The 17,411-nt window shown below is 54.5% G+C and overlaps 1 protein-coding gene across 4 annotated transcripts; it reads right to left on the bottom strand.

The window, feature by feature from the left end:
* Positions 1 to 259: 259 nt before the first annotated feature.
* Positions 260 to 11,661, bottom strand: SEMA3G (semaphorin 3G). 4 transcript variants are annotated; one of them, XM_081525148.1, is made up of 16 exons: positions 11,434 to 11,661; positions 9,520 to 9,680; positions 9,340 to 9,402; positions 9,042 to 9,161; positions 8,684 to 8,774; positions 8,441 to 8,557; positions 8,076 to 8,221; positions 7,760 to 7,874; positions 7,598 to 7,667; positions 7,171 to 7,315; positions 6,641 to 6,872; positions 6,447 to 6,538; positions 5,767 to 5,808; positions 4,835 to 5,063; positions 4,409 to 4,548; positions 260 to 3,143 (listed from the first exon to the last, which is right to left on the bottom strand). In XM_081525148.1, the coding sequence occupies exons 1-16, from the start codon at positions 11,534 to 11,536 to the stop codon at positions 2,703 to 2,705; spliced, it is 2,307 nt and encodes a 768-aa protein (XP_081381274.1). In that variant the 5' UTR covers positions 11,537 to 11,661; the 3' UTR covers positions 260 to 2,702. The 4 variants fall into 4 exon arrangements, with proteins under 4 accessions (XP_081381274.1, XP_081381275.1, XP_081381276.1 ...); XM_081525149.1 differs by having other exon boundaries at positions 260 to 3,140; XM_081525150.1 differs by lacking the exon at positions 5,767 to 5,808.
* Positions 11,662 to 17,411: the final 5,750 nt, after the last annotated feature.

The following is a 17,411-nucleotide window of genomic DNA, read 5'->3' as shown; positions in this document are numbered from 1 at the left end:
TCCCCCTCCTCTCCCAAAGCTGCAGCTCCCACAGCACAGCCTGCCCCCCACCCCCACCAGCAAGAGCACAGTGGCCTTAATATATGTTGGTATGTGGCTGATGAAGACAGGCGCCAGGCCAAGTGTTGCTGTCACAAAGTCAAGTGTTATTGTGAAAAAGGAGCAGGGCTGCCTACGTGCCAGCTGCCCTTTGCCAGCATTTTTTTTTCCTGGCTCAACATCTTCCTGAAGTTCCAAGAAGTCTCAGAAGCCCATGGGATGGGATTTTCCTAATTTAATAAGCAATCTTAGCTTCATAGGCAAAGCCCTCTGACTTCTTCCTTCCTCTGATACCCATCTCCTTGCCTTTTAGGAAAAACCACCCAGGGTGGTTTCGCCCTTCTGGAAGGCCCCTCATTTACAGCTCACATGAATAGCATCAGTCAATTTAGTACAGAAATACACAGATACAATAATGATATAATTACGTGATATAAATATTAGCTTCATCCGTTTCCCTGTAGGTTGTGTGGAAAACCCCTGCACTCTCCTCACCAGGGCTCAGGGGCAGTGACAATATAAAGAACAATGGTAATTATGAGAAGTGTGCTTTGAAGACAGAGAAACCGCGAGGCCCATCTTGACAGATGAATACAAAAATAGAATTCACACATAGAGACATTTCCAGGAGTGAAAAACACAAGGTACCATGGGGATCGGGGTGGGGGGATGGGTGGAGATCAGTAGAAGCTGTCCATAATTTTCTAAGTGCAGATGTTCCTCGTCAGGATTTTGAACTCCTCCCTCCATTTTCCAGACTAACTTCCCCAGAGGATCCAGCCTAGTGGCCACTGAAAAAACCTGGGATAGAGGGGCAGAGCTGCTTGCAGCTCTGACATCCATGCCTGGGGTTCTGGGCTCTCCCCCTACCCTCTTCCATAGCCTCTGTCTTCTCTTCCCCTCTCTTCTCCAGACCCTTCCCACAGTGCTCCTCCTCTGCTTTTACCTGCTGACATCCCAGCCACAGCTACCCCTGGCTGGAGGCTTCCCAAAGTGCTGTCAGGTTAACCTCAGTACACATCTGGTTCACTTACCATGCAAAGAGGGGAAGGGGCCTATTTCAGATCCCAGTTCTCTAGAGGTGGTAGGAACCAGGAGGTGGGGAGTGGACGTGGGGCTCAGATACAATCCAAGGCAGATACAGTCTGGGTTTGAGTTCAGGGGAGCAGGAAGCCCTGTCTTTTTATCCGTTTTTTTCCCCCTTCCTTCATCTTGGTTTTTAACGGAGGGAATCTTGAACCTGATGCTCTTGTTCCCCTCCTGTCCATTTTGTGCGTCACTGACTTGTTCATATGCAGGCTGGGAACAACTTTTCATTTAGTCCTCCTCCTCCTCCATGCTCCCCAGCCCAAGAAACACATTACTGCTGATGGCAAAAGCACCTCCCTACACACCCAGACAGAATGTGTCCTGGCTACCTGAGCCAGCAGCACCCCCAAGAACCAGCAAGCCTTAGCAGCTTCCCCCTGCAATTGTCTCCCTTAAAAGAAAAATACAGGCTTCATAAATGAACCATCCATGACAAACCCTTATTTAGCAGAAACCAAAGATCCCAGAGTGGGAAACCTCTGGCTGCTGGGCTGATTGATGCCTTCTTGGGGCCTTGAGAATTCCTGCTCCTGGGTCCCATAGCCAGTCCTAGGATCTCCTGACCTCTCCCTGTCTCAATCCTCTGTGGCCCCTCAGGCAAAGTGCTGCCTCTTGTTCTCACTAGCAGGTGCAGCTTGCTCACACAGCTGCCACATCCCCACCCTCCCAAGCTGTGCGCAAGCTTGCGTTGCCCTGGGAAAGACAGACCACTCCTCTAAATACCCCAACTCCCCTCTCCCTAGTCCACAAAGATGAGGGACAGTTTCTTCTAGAATTCACCCTCTCCCTGCTCGTCAACATGGAGACCCTGATGGTGGGGAGAGGCAATCCCATCAGGAGGGGGTGGGCATCCCAGGAAACATGCCTGGCAGCAACGGGACCTGGGGCAGCGAAGTTAGGCTGGGAGGTTTAGGGAGCTCTGGCAGTCTGTGCTTCTGTGATTTTGAGACGGAGAAGAGCGGATGGACGGTGGCAGGCAACCACCAAGACATCAGGGCACAAAGTGAGAGGGGGCTCTTGCTGTTCCACCTTCTCAGCGCCTCCACGTTCCCTCCCCACCTCAGCCAGGTAGGTCTTCTTAGTGGGTGCTAGCTGAGGGGCGACTTCCACCCTCCTCGTCTGCCTGAGGGCCCCCTGCCCAGACACCACCTCAGCCGCACCCACACACCCACTCCAAGGGTCACTCAGAATGGCCATTGTTCTGCAGGCTGGGTGAGAACCACCCAACCCTCTCGCCTCTGGGCACAAGCGGAAATGTGCTGTGGGAGCCTTGCTGGAGAACAAATAGCAGACCCTCTGGGGTTGCCAGCAGCCAGAGGGTGTTGACTCCCGCCTGGGACTGAAAGCCCAGAGAGAGATAAGGAACAGGCCTGGGACACAGGGCCCTCCATCAGGCCCCAGCCTATCCTGTGGGTGGCCTGGTAGGGGCCTGGGGACAGAGATTCTGTCTCTAAGAGGCCATCAGGCACATTAGCCCCCTCTGCCCTAGCTGGGTCGGGGGGAGATGCTGGGGGCTGCTGCTGGCCACCTGGCCCATCCCGACCACCCCCTCCTCCTCCCTCCTCTATGTGGCCTCATACCTCCCGGGGTGTCCGATTGCGCTCGGCCTGCACCCGGCTCTTCACCTTCTTGCCCAGCTCCAGCCCCACCCAGCTCTTGCCCTTGGCCTGTTTGCCACGGCTCCGGCTACGGGAGGGGCACCACACTCGCTCACAGTATTCATCCACCCGGGGCAGGTTGGCAAAGCCGATGAGCTGCATGATGTCCTTATACCAGGCCTTGGAGTGGGGAGAGGCGGGGCCGCCTTGGGCTGTGGGCTCCTCTGGCCTCGGCTCCCGGGGGAACAGAATGTCCAGCTGTGCAGCCACGATCACCTCCAGAGCCAGGCGGACCACCACCTGGGAGAAGCCATGCTCCAGCGTCATGCAGGTATAGGTGCCCGCATCCAGGCGGTTGAGCCTGCGGAACAGCAGCCCCTGCTCTGTTTGCAGGACGCGCTCATCGGTCTTCACCTGCTGGAGGTGTGGGAGGGCGTGAGGGCACCTGGAGCAGCACTCGCCCCATCAACTTCTCTGCCCCCTGCTTTTCCACATTTGCCATCTCAGGGCTCATTCTCCCCTTCCCAGCAGCGTGGCAGGCTCAGCGTCCTTGACGGAACTAATTGCTGTCAGGCCCTCACTTTCCCAGAACCCAGGACAGGGCCTGCAAAGGGGGCTTCTCAAAGATTTGATTGACTGGTTTCTCCCTTCATCAGAGCTCTGGAGCCCCCATCTTGGCCTTGGGGGGCCCCTGGCACGCATCCCCAGGGAACAGAGAGGGTTAAAGGAAGGGTATTTATGGGCTTTTTCTCAAGTCGGGGCTATACCCCCAGCCCCGGGACTAGAACTCCTCTACACTCGACACTGTACAGAGCTCTCCCTGTCTTGGTCTGCATTGTTCACTCCCCGTACACTGCAGGACCCACAGGCCCATCACAGTGTAGGAGGTGGAGCATGGTTCTGATCTGGCCCATCTTGGGTGGTGAGTGTTGTGTAACTCCATCTCATTGCTCCCCTGCCCCTGCCCTCCCAGGGAGACTTCTCAGTGCCCAGCCCAACAGCTGGCCCAAGGCTGGCCTCCCCCAGTTCTCAAGCAGGGAGGAGAGCCCCTCCTGTAATCAACCCGCTCCCTCCCCTTCCCTATCCGTGGGAGCAGCTTGAGAATGGTTCTTCACCCTGCCCCCCCCCACGCCCAAGGGCAGGCCCCAGACTGAAGCCATCTCTGGAGTTGACAGACTTTTCTGGATGGGGGAGGAAAGGGCCTAGGCAGACAGCTGGACTCTAGGGAGGAAGTGAGGGGCTAGGCAGTGTGCTTGTGTGTGTGTGTGTGTGAGTGTGTGTGTGTGTGTGTGGTGGAGGTGTGTGTGCAAGGACCAGTGGTCAGGGGCCCAGGCCTCCTAGGGTGAAGGAGGACCCTGTGGAAGAGACCTTTTCAAAGATGAGCCATATGTGTAAGCATGGTGGCCTTCCTGACCAGCCCAGACCCCCTTCCCTCTCCGCCATCTCTGCTATGCCCTCTCAGACAGAGCCCAGCCTAGTGCCTGGGAATACGTGGGCTGCCTGTCACTGGAGAAGTTCCACCACATCTGGCCTGGGTGTTCCCAGATGACAGGAACTAGGGCACCTCCTTCTAGGCACCCCAGGGGCCTGATACATACTTTTCTTAAGTTGATCTTGGCAGGTGCCCCCCGAGAGTTCAGGGAGGGGTGTGACCTCAGGCTGGAGCCAGGGTCCTCACTCACCTGGTCAGGCCTCTCGTCCCCGGGCCTCTGTAAGAACCAACGCACGGCAGCCTGTGGGGACTTGGGCAGGCACTCCAGGAAGGTGCTGTTGTGCTCCGTGCCGTAGACAGTAGTGGTCACCACGAGTCCTGCAGTCTCCTCTGGGGGAGATTTGGAAGTGGGCTCAGCTCAGGAACCATAAGACCCCCAGGACCACCAACTGACTCCCACAACCCAGGACCCCCCATGAATGTGACAGAGACTAGGCGTCTACTGATCCCTAAGCCCCTCTCTCTACCCAAAGACCCTGCACCCATTAGCTGACAGGAGTTACACACATAGAGAAACTGAGGAGTGCTTGTGACTGTAGGACCAGCCTGAGGGCACACTTCATAGGGGTGACTGGGTGCCCTGTGAGAGGGCATCCCCATGCCCTCTGCTGCTCACCCTCCTGGCTCTGGCCCAGGCACTGCAGGGCAGGGTTGCCATGCCGGATGTCCTGGCGGCGGAACCGGCGCTTGCTGGTGCTGGGCCGGTAGCGGGTGCAGGAGGCACCATCCCAGGCGCAGTAGGGGTCCCGGGCCAGGCAGCACTCTGCACAGGCACTGCCATACGTCTCACACTGGTGCAGCTGCAACCTGGCCACGCCCAGCCTTGAGCCCACGTACAGCATTTGCTGGGAGGGACACAGGCAGAGCCCGAGGTGAGTCTGCGCTCCGGACAGAAGCAGCTAGGCTCTCAGCCCCCTTGGCACTCCTGAGACGCCTGACATTTGCAAGAGTCTTCCAAAACCTCTTGAGTGCATTCCCAGAACAAAAAATGTGTATCACCCACCTGATCTGCATCAGATCCTGTGCTAGGGCGTGGAGGAGATGGGGCACATCTGGGGGTCTTTTCTCTACGGGGCTTCTCCAGACCCTCCCAGCAGCAGACCTTTGCCCTCTACCCCAATGACCTTGCCTCTGACTTTACAGGTGAACTCTGCTTTGAGCAGTCCTAGCACAAAAGTCGAGGTTTACCCAAAGATAAACTGGGGCAGATGAACTTGGGTAGATTTTGCCACTTGCAAAAGGACACACAGCATGTCTCTAAAATCTGTTTGATGTAAAATCTGGATCCTGTTTTCAAGCACGTTTTTGTCTGCCCTGAGTTGCTGGCCTTTGTGGATCTCCCCTTATCTGAACACAGGCTCACTTACTCAGGGCCTCCCACTGCCTGTGGGTTTCGTGCATGGGAATCTCAGCTCCCAGCTGAACTCTCAACCCTCATTGCAGGGCCTAATCAGGCAGCCCCAGGGCCTGCTGGGAAACAGCAGGACTCAGGGAAACTTCAGGAGACCAGAGGAAGGAGGATTTGGCAGCCACGGCAGCTGCTCTTACCCTTTTGACAGAGATCTCCATCTCAGTGATGGGTGTCGGCACCTGGGAAAGAAGCAAGACCTCCCCTGCATCCCTGCTTTCAGCCTCTTCCAGCCTCTGGGTGGAAGCCATCTTTCTCCCAGGTCAGTGCACTCCCTGGCAACTAAAGCCGGATGGTCTTTCCCACACATCGCGTTGTTAGAAAGGTCCCCTCTCCCTGGCTGGCCTCCAAGGCTTGGCTAAAAGCACAAAGCTTTGGTGTCCCCTCCCACAGCCCTGTCCCCCAGCAATGAGGCAGCTGTCCCAAATCACCCATCCCACCCACTTGGGGAAGCTCAGCAGTTCCCCAAACATAGACGACCCCCTGCCTGACTCTGTAGAGGGGTCAACAGAACCCCTTGGGGTGTCAGTCATCCCTCACTGCAACTTGAGCCTGACAAGGCTTTGTCAAGGAGCGATGGCTTTGGCCATCTGTCCCTGGGCCCCCCACCTCTCAGCTCACGGACTGCGTCTCCAAGCCCGCAGTCATTTAGAAGTGTCGGCAAGGCCTCTGCAATAGTGAGGCCCTCTGCCTGCTGACTGCGGGTTCAGTAAAGACTGGCCCATTTCCCTCTAGTACTTTGCTCCTGCTTTCTTGTAGCCAGGCCTAGACACAGGGATGGAGCCTGAGAGAACCGTCCCCATCAGTTCCCCCTGCTCACCTTAAACACCTGAAGCTCTTCCAGAACTACCTCCTCAGGCTCTGCAGAGCCCCCCACCTGGAGGGCAATGACCTTGAGCACGGACCCTGAGTCTGGGGCAGGGGAGGAAGGGTCAGTGGGAGAGGAATGGACAGAGGGGCAGCTCAGGTCGCCGCACACCTCCCCTGCCCGGCCACCCCATGCAGCCCACCTACCAGTGCCCAGAAAGATAACGTCGTAGGTCCCATCCTCTGCCTCCACACGGTCCACCACGATCTGACGTAGCTGCTGGGCCAGGTGGGTTTTAACAAGGACAGGGCGACCCCGCCGGGGGTGTACGGGCCGGAACATGAGTGGGTGGGCTCGGGCAAATTGCAGCACCTCATCCGGGTAGTCCTTGGTGCTGCCAAAGGGTCGTCCTGGCTGTGCAGTCATCTTACTGGGGCACTGCAGGCCGTGGCAAAGGGAGTGCCTGAAGCTTCCTGGGTTGTCACGTTCCCCACCCCCAGTCTGTGTCTAGACTCTGCTGGCTGTTCACCCCAGCCTCCGAGGGACAGCTCATGGACCCTTCGTGCTGTGTGAGAGACTCCTCAGTGTAGTCAGGGCTCCACTCCCCTCCTCACCCCACCCAGCCCAGCCACTGCCCTGGGGCTTCATGCAAACACAAGCCTGTCCTTGGCATCTAGAGCTCCTCCCAGCATCTACTCAGCCCTCTTTCCTGTCCTGGTCCCAGGCAGATACTCACCATGCCAGGACGCGGAAAGGGCACCTTGCCCCCATAGGGCCCCCACTGGTGCTGGGGACCTTCTTGGTGGGCAAAGGGCCCCTTGAAGACCTCCCAGATATCAGCCATGTGGTACACGCAGACAGCATAGCCCTGGAACACAGCACTGCAGAGGATAGACAGGGATAGTCAGGCCAGGGAGGTTCTCAGAGGCAGGAAGCAGGCAGCCTAGTTCCATAGGGAGGATAGAGGATGATGGTGCCTGCAGTCAGCAGAGACTGGAAAACAAGGACACCCAGGCAAAGAATACAGCCATGGAGTCACTGAGTCAGGGACAGAGTCAGGGACCCCTGGCGAGGCTGGGACGTGAGAGCAGGGGCTCAACAGGGGAGGCCAGGGTGCAGAGACAGGGCCGGGGCTGGGGGGTGAGGAGAGGCCATCTGCCCACCTGACCGTGCTGAACAGAGCGTACACCTCCAGGCTCTTCCCCGAGTTGGGCCACAGCAGGAACACGTCCTCTGGGAGATAGAAGGCCACCGCCAGTGCCCCTCACTCATGGGCTCTGAGCCCTCTCCAGCCCTCAGCCCACGTGCTCTGGCCATGCCCTTACCCAGCTGGTCGAAGTGGGTCTCAGCACCGCCAGGGCCAGGCACGGAGCAGAGAAGCCTGGCCTTGAGGAAGGTGCTCCATTTGTTCACCAGCACCCGCTGGCCGCCTGCATCATTCTGAGGGGTGGGGCAAGTCAGCCTTGGGGCCCGAGGAGAGGCCCCCCCCTTTCCTGCTCCTCCACCCTCACCCTTGGAGGGAGGCATGGATGTTGGCTCCACACCCTCGCCTCAGTTTGCCTACTGTTTCAGGTGGGGACAGGGCTGGGAAGACGTGTATGGCCAGGATTCAAACCTCACTGTCCCTTCCACAGCTCTCACCACGCAGACACGGCCCACTCGGCTGACGGTGACACGGCCTGGGCCTCCGTCAGGCGAGGGGACCGTCTCCGAGAAGAAGAAGTACACCTTGTCATCGTCCGGGTCGGAGTTGTCAGGGATCCGGGCGGCCAGCACAAACCTGGGGTCTGGGAGGTAACAGGGAGGAGTTGGTGGGGCCCTCATGGGGAGGAACAGGACAGGGGGACCAATGAGGAGGAGAAGAGGCGCAGGGACCCCAGGGGCCCCCCTGGGTCTTAGAGAGTGGAGTGGGGATGAGCTGCCCCTCTGGTCCCCACTCCCTCCTCCCTGCCAGTGCCAGGGGCAGAACCCAATCAGCCTTGCCTTTCGCAGAGCCCTGAGCTCACCATGCAGGAGGTTCTGGTCAGAGTCGGAACGCAAGGCTGGTCGGGGACCCCCAGTCCGGAAGATCATGGCCTCGTGCCCCAGGAAGTCAGCATTGAGGCCTGTGTACAGCTCCCCTCCTGGGGTGGGGGTCAGGGGCAGAGTCAGGGGAGGAGGGCCAGGCCTGGAACCCAGTCCATCCCTTCCCAATGATGCTGGCCAACCCCCAGCCTTGTCATGCCAGCCCTGGCCATGGTGTCACCCACCTACAAAGGTGCTGGCGAAGGGACGGCTGGGCTCGTGTGGGCATCTCCCCCTCCCACTTTCCACGCTTCGGGTCTCCAGATGGAGCACATGCTGGGGAGAGGGAGGAAGGGAGAGGTGTTACCTGAGAAAGCAGTGCCAGCCCCCTACCCGGGCAGTGGCCATTGCGTGCAGCCAGACAGTGGGGTTGTGTGGAAGGCACCCTCATTCAGGGCCTCGCCAGTAGGGGCGGCTCCCTGGCACAAAGGCGCCTTTCAGGCTCTGACCCCTCTGCCCTGACCCAGGCTCAATGGGTAGAATTCAGACAGCTGGAGGAAATGTCACAGCTTCCCAGCCCTTTGTGGGGTCGCTGCAGCTCACCTCTCCACGATGCCCAACAGCAAGGAGGGCACAGGTGGGCTGGAAGGCGCCAGTGCCACACGCCAGCAGATGAGTCCGGTTGTGGGGGTGCAGCACCCGTACAAAGTTGGCGCACTCCACCTAGGGGCAGAAGGGAGGTGGGGGGATGGATCTAGGGTGAGAGGAGATTCTACTAGAGCATCAAGATCTGCTCCACGTGGCCCCAGTTCAGGCACCTGGAGAGCAGCCCCAGGCTTTCCTGGGGTCAGGGCCTGGGTGTTGGTCAGGGTGGGGGACAGTCCCTCCTGATGGCACTCACCAAAGGATCTCTTCCCTTGCGAACACACTCCTCCCTCTGTCCGGGCTGCGGTGGCCACAGGACCTGAAACACAGCCAACCTGGCTGACCTCTGACCTCACAGCCTCATTGCCCCAGTCAGCCTCCCGTCTGGAGTCACCTAGCCCTCAGAGAGAGCTGCTTCCCAAACAATCCAGCTCACCTCCCGGGGATCCGGCCATGTCTGGTCCAACCGCAGAGAGTAGATGGCATCACGGCCGCCCAGAAACAGGCGGTCCCGGTACTCGTCCAGGTACAGGGCCCGAAGGTCCAGGGAGCCCCGGGGGCCCAGAAAGATGGCAGAGCGGTTGGCAGATAGGAGGTCTAGGAGGGAGCAAGGGAGGGGGTCAGGGCTGCTGCTCAGCCCACTTCTCCAGCCAGTGTGTGAAGGTGGAGGGTCTCAGCTGTGCATCCACCGCTCCCCACACACTCACATCTGGAAAATGTTTCCACCCACAGGGCTGCTGGAGGGCTTCTAGGAAATGACTCCTGGGGGTGGGTGGGACAGGGGACTCAGAGCCCCCCACCCAGCTCGGCCCACCTAAAGGCCTGCCCCCTATCCCTCCACTCCATGGCCCCCTGGTCTTCAGTTAACATCTTCTCCTGGCCCATCTGTGCTCTACCAGGTCCTCAAGGAAGATGGCCCCACCGGCAGAACTTATGGCTGCAAGCTGGGCGAAGTGCTGGGAGAGCTTGGAGGAAGGCTGGGTGGTATGAGCAGCATATAAGGCTGACTCAGTGGGACAGGCAGACAGACAGGGGAGAGCGTTCCCAGCAGAGGGAGCATCTGCCTAAGGCCTGGATGTGGGAGAGGCCAGGTATGGCCAGGTGGATCTCTAGGCTCTGGTCCAAGGATATGGCTAAAGAGTGTTTTCTCCTCCATAGATGCTGCCTACCCAGGAATGGAGGTGGCTGTCTGTGGATGATGATCCCAGGAGGTGGGAATCCTGAAATAGGTCCTTGGGGTCCAGCTAGGTAGCTGGAGGAGATGGGTGTGCAAACAAACAGCAGGATGTCTGGCAACCCTTGGGGAGGTGGGATATCCAAGCCTGCCCCAAAGGTCGTCTTTTTTATTCCCAAACACTAAGCTCTATCCCCAAACTCTTTAACAGCCTCTTCCAGGAAGCCCTCCATGACTGACAGTACTTTGGAGTAGATTTGCCCTATTTGGACCTTTTCTTGTAGCCTGACTTCCCCAAAGCCACAGCTCCCAGGGCAGCACCCCGTTCCACCCCCTCCTCCCCACTCCCCCCACCACTGCACTCCCTTCAGACTCCAGAGTGGAGCCATGTCCGCCCCCCTCCAACTCTCCAGAGAAGGCCTGAGTCTCGCCGCTTGGATTGAGGTTCCTGGGGGGAAGGTGACCATCCCTCTGGTTTCCCCAGAAGAAAACTCTGTAGCAAGCCTGTGTCTCATCGGATTCAGAAGAGGCTTGTGCCAGCTGCAGCACAACATGCAAGGTTAGATCTACAGAGGAACCTCCTGGACCAGGATGGGCAAAGAAGGGAAGCTACACAGAAGCTCATGGATGGAGGGTAAGAGGAAAGGCCAGCGTTACCAAGTGGGCTGCCAGAGGAAGGAGTGGGAACAGGGTTGTGGGGATCGGCTGAGGGGCCCCACTGCAGGGTGGACGGGATGAGAGGGACAGGATGCTGCCCTCTTCCCCACTGTCTGCCCTGGGCAAGGAACCCAGCTGAGAGCCGACAGGTCCTCCAGACTTGCCCTCTCTGCCCCCTCCCCATCTCTCTCTGCCCATCTCTACTGAGGTCCCTCTCCTTTTCTCTACAGCCCCCTCACTCAAGTTCTCCCCCAGTGTGTCTCTGGCTCCCACCTCCACCCTGGTCCCATCTGCCAGGATCTGTCCCCCTCCCCCTGCCTTCCTCCTAGGAGCCTCTGGCGGCCAGCAGGGAGCACATGGCCGAGAATAACTGTAAAGTCCTTCCCACGGGCTATGCTAGGAGTGGCTGAATCCCTCCGGCTGGCAGAACAGACTGCCTGGGGCTGGCTAGAGTCCCACACCTGGGGTATAGCAGGGTCAGGGGCTCCATGGACACGCACACAGAGTGCACTACCCTACCTCGGAAGGAGAGCCGCAGGCGGGGCACGCTGGGGCTGGGACTGCCCCCCTGGATCAGAAGGCCTCCCAGGAGGCAGCAGATGGCCCAGGCTGAGGGGGCCATGCTGAGGAATGGGGGCACTGAGCTGCTTGCAGAGCTGCCCTGGATCCCGCCGCTGCCGCTGGTTGCAGTTTGCTCAGTTGCCGCCAGGCCTGCTTCTGCTACTTATAAGGCAGCGGCTCCACCCCGTCCAAGGCGGGGAGGAGGGAGGAGGGGTCAAGTGCCCCGCCATCCACCTGCAGCCTCTCCCTCCACCTCGGCTGGCCCAGTTGGTGGCTCTGTGTCAGCATAGCTGGTACTCCATTTGGGAGACTTTTTTTCTGGCCAGGCTATGGATGATTTGTACGGAAATGCCCATAAACCCAAGTCCTCCAGCTCTAGCAAAATGTCAAGGGGGAGAGAGAGCCTGGAAGGGAGATCAGAGGTTGATGGGCTGGATGGGTGGTCTATCTGGGCTCTCTTTTGTTCCTTGCCCCTCCGCTGCCCATGACAGAGACCCGCCACAGGCTGATTCTGTGCCCAGGTCCCTGACACCAAGAGTCCAGCCCCCTGAAGCCTTGGCCTGGCTCCCCAGCTCCCCTGGCAGGGCCCAAGTTGCCTTGGAGTACTCATTCCAGCCCAAGGGACTCTGTGCTTTGGAAGAGGACTTGAGGTCTGGCCACACTTTACAGATCTGAAATTGGCAACAGATGAATGGCCAGACTTCTCCACCCAGGCCTATTCCTGTCTGGCCTCCAGGCCCCGCATCCCATTTCACTGGGGCAGGGAACAGGATTCACCTTGAGCCAGAGAAGCTCCCACTGCCCCGCCTCCCTTCTCCAGTTCTCCCAGAGCCCCAGGGCCCAGAGCATCACCAGGTGAGTGGTGGGTTCTTCCCAGACTTCCCCTCTGCCTGTAGGCCCTGTATCTATGGCTCCTCCAGAGTGAAGGTAGAGGGGGGGTGCTCGTGCCCCATCTCCTCTGCTCTGAGCTCTGATCCAGGGGACAGGAGAGTCACAGAATAGCGACAAGAGGGGAGATGAGGCTGAGAGGCTGAATAAGGACACTCGAGGAGACCCCCCCGCACATCCCCTCAACAATAATCCCTGTCTCCACCCTCCACATCTGCCACTCCACCCCAGTCCAGACCCCTACACTCAGAATCTGAAGCCTTGGGTGCTAAGATTTCAACCTTCAGCCAGAATCCTGGTGCTCCCAGGATTCTAGAAACTTTTGTAAGTTAGGCCTCCTGGAGAGAGCAGCCTGAACCCTCAAATGGCATCAGAGAATGAAAGAGGTGGTCCAGGCCACATAGTAGCCTGAGAACAGGACTTGCTCTGTCCTGCCCCTTCCTGAAACCCATTTTTTGTTCTTAAAGGTACTGGGACCCCACCTCCCTTTCTAGCTCATTTCTGAAAGGGAAATAGATCAATCTCTTTCTCTCTCTCTTCTTTTTAAATTTTGGAAACAAATAAGTCTCTTGAGTCAACATGAGAAGGACCCAGGGACCTGGAAACCTGTCTCCCTGTCCCCATCTCCTCTAGAAATATATGTACCTCCTGACCTGGGATGGAGCAAGGGTCTACTCAGGTAGGCCATCCTGTCTCTGGATCCCCTGAAGAAACTTGGGCAAGGCCCTTCCCTCTCTGGGTCTCAGTCTCCTCCTTCCAGAGCCAGGGACCAGCCACTTAGGGGTACCAGGCTCTATAAACTGGTGAGAGGTGCGTGTGCAGTGGCTGCCATGATGGTGGTCATATCCTGGGTCCTTGGAAGGATGGAGTCCCTCTGCATCCATCTCCCAGGGGAGATGTTTCAGCCTGTAACCCAGGCCAGGGGCCAATGTCTAGCTGGAGATTGAGCTGGAAAGCCCCTCAACCAGCATGTGGCCACCAGCTGTGGGCGGGAGGCCCAACAACTTAGCCTGCCAGCTCACTCTGGGGATCTAAGCTCAGCCAGGCCCCCAGCTGTGACTGGAGGGGAAGCCTGGGTTTACCCGGGCAGGATGTGGGGGCAACCCATTCCACACTGCAGAAAAGCAGCCTGTGGCAGGGGCTGAACTTGTGTGGCCTCAGCAGGTCCTCTTCCTCTCTGGGCCTGGTTCCCAGTCTAGGAAGGGGGGTAAGGATCTTCTGTAAAGATCTCTGCAGGGAATTCCTTGGCAGTCCAATGGTTAGGACTCTGTACTTGCATTGCTGAGTTCTATCCCTGGTCCAGGAACTAAGATCCCACAAGTTGTGTGGTGCGGCCAAAAAAACAAAACAAAACAAATTTTAGATCTTTACTTGCTGGCTGCAGGTAAGAAAAAGACTCCAAGGGTGCCCTTGATGTCTGGGATCAATAGGCCCAGCCACAGACATTTTGTGCCATCTAATGGACAAAGTAAGAACTGCAGGAGGTCCAAAAGCTGCTGGCTGGGTCAGGCCCTGGATGGGCAGCAGGACCACCCAGCAGAAACTACAGCCTCTTGACACAGCACACAGTAAGTAACCAGGCAACCTTAATATGAAGAGGCAGAGGCAGGGGGAGATGCTCCAGTGATTGCTGCTTGTTAAAATGTTTTAAAATTTACTTGTTTATTATTATTTTTTCCTAAGTATAGTCAATCTACAATATCATATTAGTTTCAGGTATGTGGCAGTGATTTGCATATATATATATATATATATATATATATATCCTTTTTCAGATTATTTTCCATTATAGATTAGTACACGATGTTGACTATAGTTCCCTGGGCTATACAGTAAATCGTTTTCATCTATTTTATATACAGTAGTATGTATCTGTTAATCCCATACTCCTTATTTATTTCTCCCCCTCTTTTCTTCTGTTGGTAACCATAATTTTGTTTTCTATGTCTGTGAGTCTTTATATTTTGTAAGTAAGTTCCTTTGTATTATGTTTTAGATTCCACATGTAAGTGATATCATTTATATTTGACTTTCTCTATCTGACTTACTTCCCTTAGTTTGATCATCTCTAGGTCCACCCAGTGTTGCTTCAAATGACAATATTTCACTCTTTTTTATGGCTGAGTAATATTCCATTGTGTGTGTATGTACATTTGTTGTTATTTAGTTGCTAAGTCACGGCCAGTTTTTTTGCGACCCCATGGACTATAGCCCACCAGGCTCCTCTGTCCTTGGGATTTTCTAGGCAAGAATATTGGGAGTGGGTTGCCATTTCCTTCTCTCGGGGATCTTCCTGACCCAGGGATAAAATGTGCATCTCTTGTGTCTCCTGCATTGGCAGGTGGATTCTTTACTACTATGCCACCTGGGAAGCCACGAACATGGAGTGCACATATCTTTTTGAATTAGGGTTTTCATCTTTTCTAGATATATGCCCAGGAGTGGGATTGCTGGATCATATGGTAACTCTACTTTTCATTTTTTAAGGAACTTTCATGATGTTTTCCATAGTGGCTGCACCAATTTACATTTCCACCAACAGTGTAGACGGGTTCCCTTTTCTCCACACCCTCTCCAGCATTTATTCTTTGTAGACTTTAAAAACTTTTTTATTAGAGAATAGTTGATTTACAGTGTTGTGTTAGTTTCAGCTGTACAGCAAAATGAATGTTATATATATGTCCACTCTTTGATAGTTTCTTTTCACATATAGGTCATTATAGAGTATTGAGAAGAGTTTCCTGTGCTATACAGTAGGTCCTTACTACTAGTTACTTATTTTATATACAGTAGTGTGTGTATTTCAAATCCTGAAACATGGTGCTGTGAAAGTGCTGCACTCAATATGCCAGCAAATCTGGAAAACTCAGCAGTGGCCACAGGACTGGAGAAGGTCAGTTTTCATTCCAGTCCCAAAGAAAGGCAATGCCAAAGAATGCTCAAACTACCGCACAATTGCACTCATCTCACACGCTAGTGAAGTAATGCTCAAAATTCTCCAAGCCAGGCTTCAGCAATACATGAACCATGAACTTCCAGATGCTCAAGCTGGATTTAGAAAAGGCAGAGGAACCAGAGATCAAATTGCCAACATCCACTGGATCATCGAAAAAGCAAGCGAGTTCCAGAAAAACATCTATTTCTGCTTTATTGACTATGCCAAAGCCTTTGACTGTGTGGATCACAATAAACTGCGGAAAATTGTGAAAGAGATGGGAATACCAGACCATCTGACCTGTCTCTTGAGAAACCTGTATGCAGGTCAGGAAGCAACAGTTAGAACTGGACGTGGAACAACAGACTGGTTCCAAATAGGAAAAGGAGAACGTCAAGGCTGTATATTGTCACCCTGCTTATTTAACTTCTATGCAGAGTACATCATGAGAAACGCTGGGCTGGAAGAAACACAAGCTGGAATCAAGATTGCTGGGAGAAATATCAATAACCTCAGATAATGACACCACCCTTATGGCAGAAAGCGAAGAAGAACTAAAGAGCCTCTTGATGAAAGTGAAAGAGGAGAGTGAAAAAGTTGGCTTAATGCTCAACGTTCAGAAAACTAAGATCATGGCATCTGGTCCCATCACTTCATGGGAAATAGATGGGGAAACAGTGGAAACAGTGTCAGAGTTTATTTTTTGGGGCTCCAAAATCACTGCTGATGGTGATTGCAGCCATGAAATTAAAAGACGCTTACTCCTTGGAAGGAAGGTTATGACCAACCTAGATAGCATATTTAAAAGCAGAGACATTACTTTGCCAACAAAGGTCTGTCTAGTCAAGGCTATGGTTTTTCCAGTGGTCATGTATGGATGTGCGAGTTGGATGGTGAAGAAAGCTGAGCGCCGAAGAATTGACGCTTTTGAACTGTGGTGTTGGAGAAGACTCTTGAGAGTCCCTTGGACTGCAAGGAGATCCAATCAATCCATCCTAAAGGAGATCAGCCCTGGGTGTTCATTGGAAGGACTGATGTTGAAGCTGAAACTCCAATATTTGGCCACCTCATGCGAAGAGTTGACTCACTGGAAAAGACCCTAATGCTGGGAAGGATTGGGGGCAGGAGGAGAAGGGGACGACAGAGGATGAGATGGTTGGATGGCATCACCGACTCGATGGACATGGGTTTGGGTAAACTCTGGGAGTTGGTGATGGACAGAGAGGCCTGGCATGCTGCGATTCATGGGGTCACAAAGAGTCGGACACAACTGAGCGACTGAACTAAACTGAACTGAGTGTGTGTATGTCAATCTCAATCTCCCAATTTACCCTCCCTCCACCCCATACTTTCCCCTGGTAATTACAAGCTTGTTTTCTACGTGTATGACTCTATTTCTGTTTTGCAAATAAGCTTGTTCGTATGATTTTAATTTTTTAAATATTTATTTTTATTTATTTATTTGGTTGTGCCAGGTCTTAGTTGCAGCATTCGGGATCTTCCATCTTCATTGCGGTATGTGGAACGTTTAGTTGCAGCATATAAACATTTAGTTGCAGAATGTGGGATCATGTTCCCTGACCAGGGGTCACACTTAGGCCCCCTGTATTGGGAGAGCAGAGTCTTAACCACTGGACCACCAGGGAAGTCCCTGTACCATTTTTTTTAGATTCCACCTATAAGCAATGTCGTATGATACTTGTCTGTCTCTGACTTCACTCAGTATGACAATCTGTTTCCATCCATGTTGCTGAAAATGGCATTGTTTCATTCTTTTCATGGCTGAGTAACATTCCATTGTACATATGTATCACTATTTGTAGACATTTTGATGATGGCCATTCTGACTAGTGTAAGGTGGTACCTCATTGTAGTTCTGATTTGCATTTCTCTAATAATTAGTGATGTTTTGCATCTTTTTGTGTGCCTGTTGGCTATCTTCATGTCTCTTTTGGAGAAATGTCTATTTAGGTCTTCTGCTCATTTTTTGATTGGGTTGTTTTTTGATACTGCGTTGTATGAACTGTTCATATACTTTAGAAATTAAGCCCTTGTCAGTCAGTCATGTTATTTGCAAATTTTTTCTCCCACTCCATAGGTTGTCACTTTGTTT

The sequence above is a fragment of the Giraffa tippelskirchi genome, chromosome 9, assembly GCF_054371585.1.
Source record: "Giraffa tippelskirchi isolate mGirTip1 chromosome 9, T2T-mGirTip1v1.2.pri, whole genome shotgun sequence".
NCBI classification, from domain to species: Eukaryota; Metazoa; Chordata; class Mammalia; order Artiodactyla; family Giraffidae; genus Giraffa; species Giraffa tippelskirchi.
The sequence above is the reverse complement of the archived record's forward strand: the minus strand, read 5'-3'. Positions and strand labels throughout refer to the sequence as shown.

Bases quoted from the DNA above. Each gene is read 5' to 3' on its own strand.
- SEMA3G (XM_081525148.1), bottom strand. From the start codon at position 11,536: ATGGCCCCCTCAGCCTGGGCCATCTGCTGCCTCCTGGGAGGCCTTCTG. The intron at 6,873-7,170 runs GTGAGTATCTGC...CACGGCCTGCAG, and splicing joins CCTTTCCGCGTCCTGGCATG to TGCCCCAGTAAGATGACTGC. The intron at 4,549-4,834 runs GTGAGCAGCAGA...AATCTCCCCCAG, and splicing joins CCTGGGCCAGAGCCAGGAGG to AGGAGACTGCAGGACTCGTG.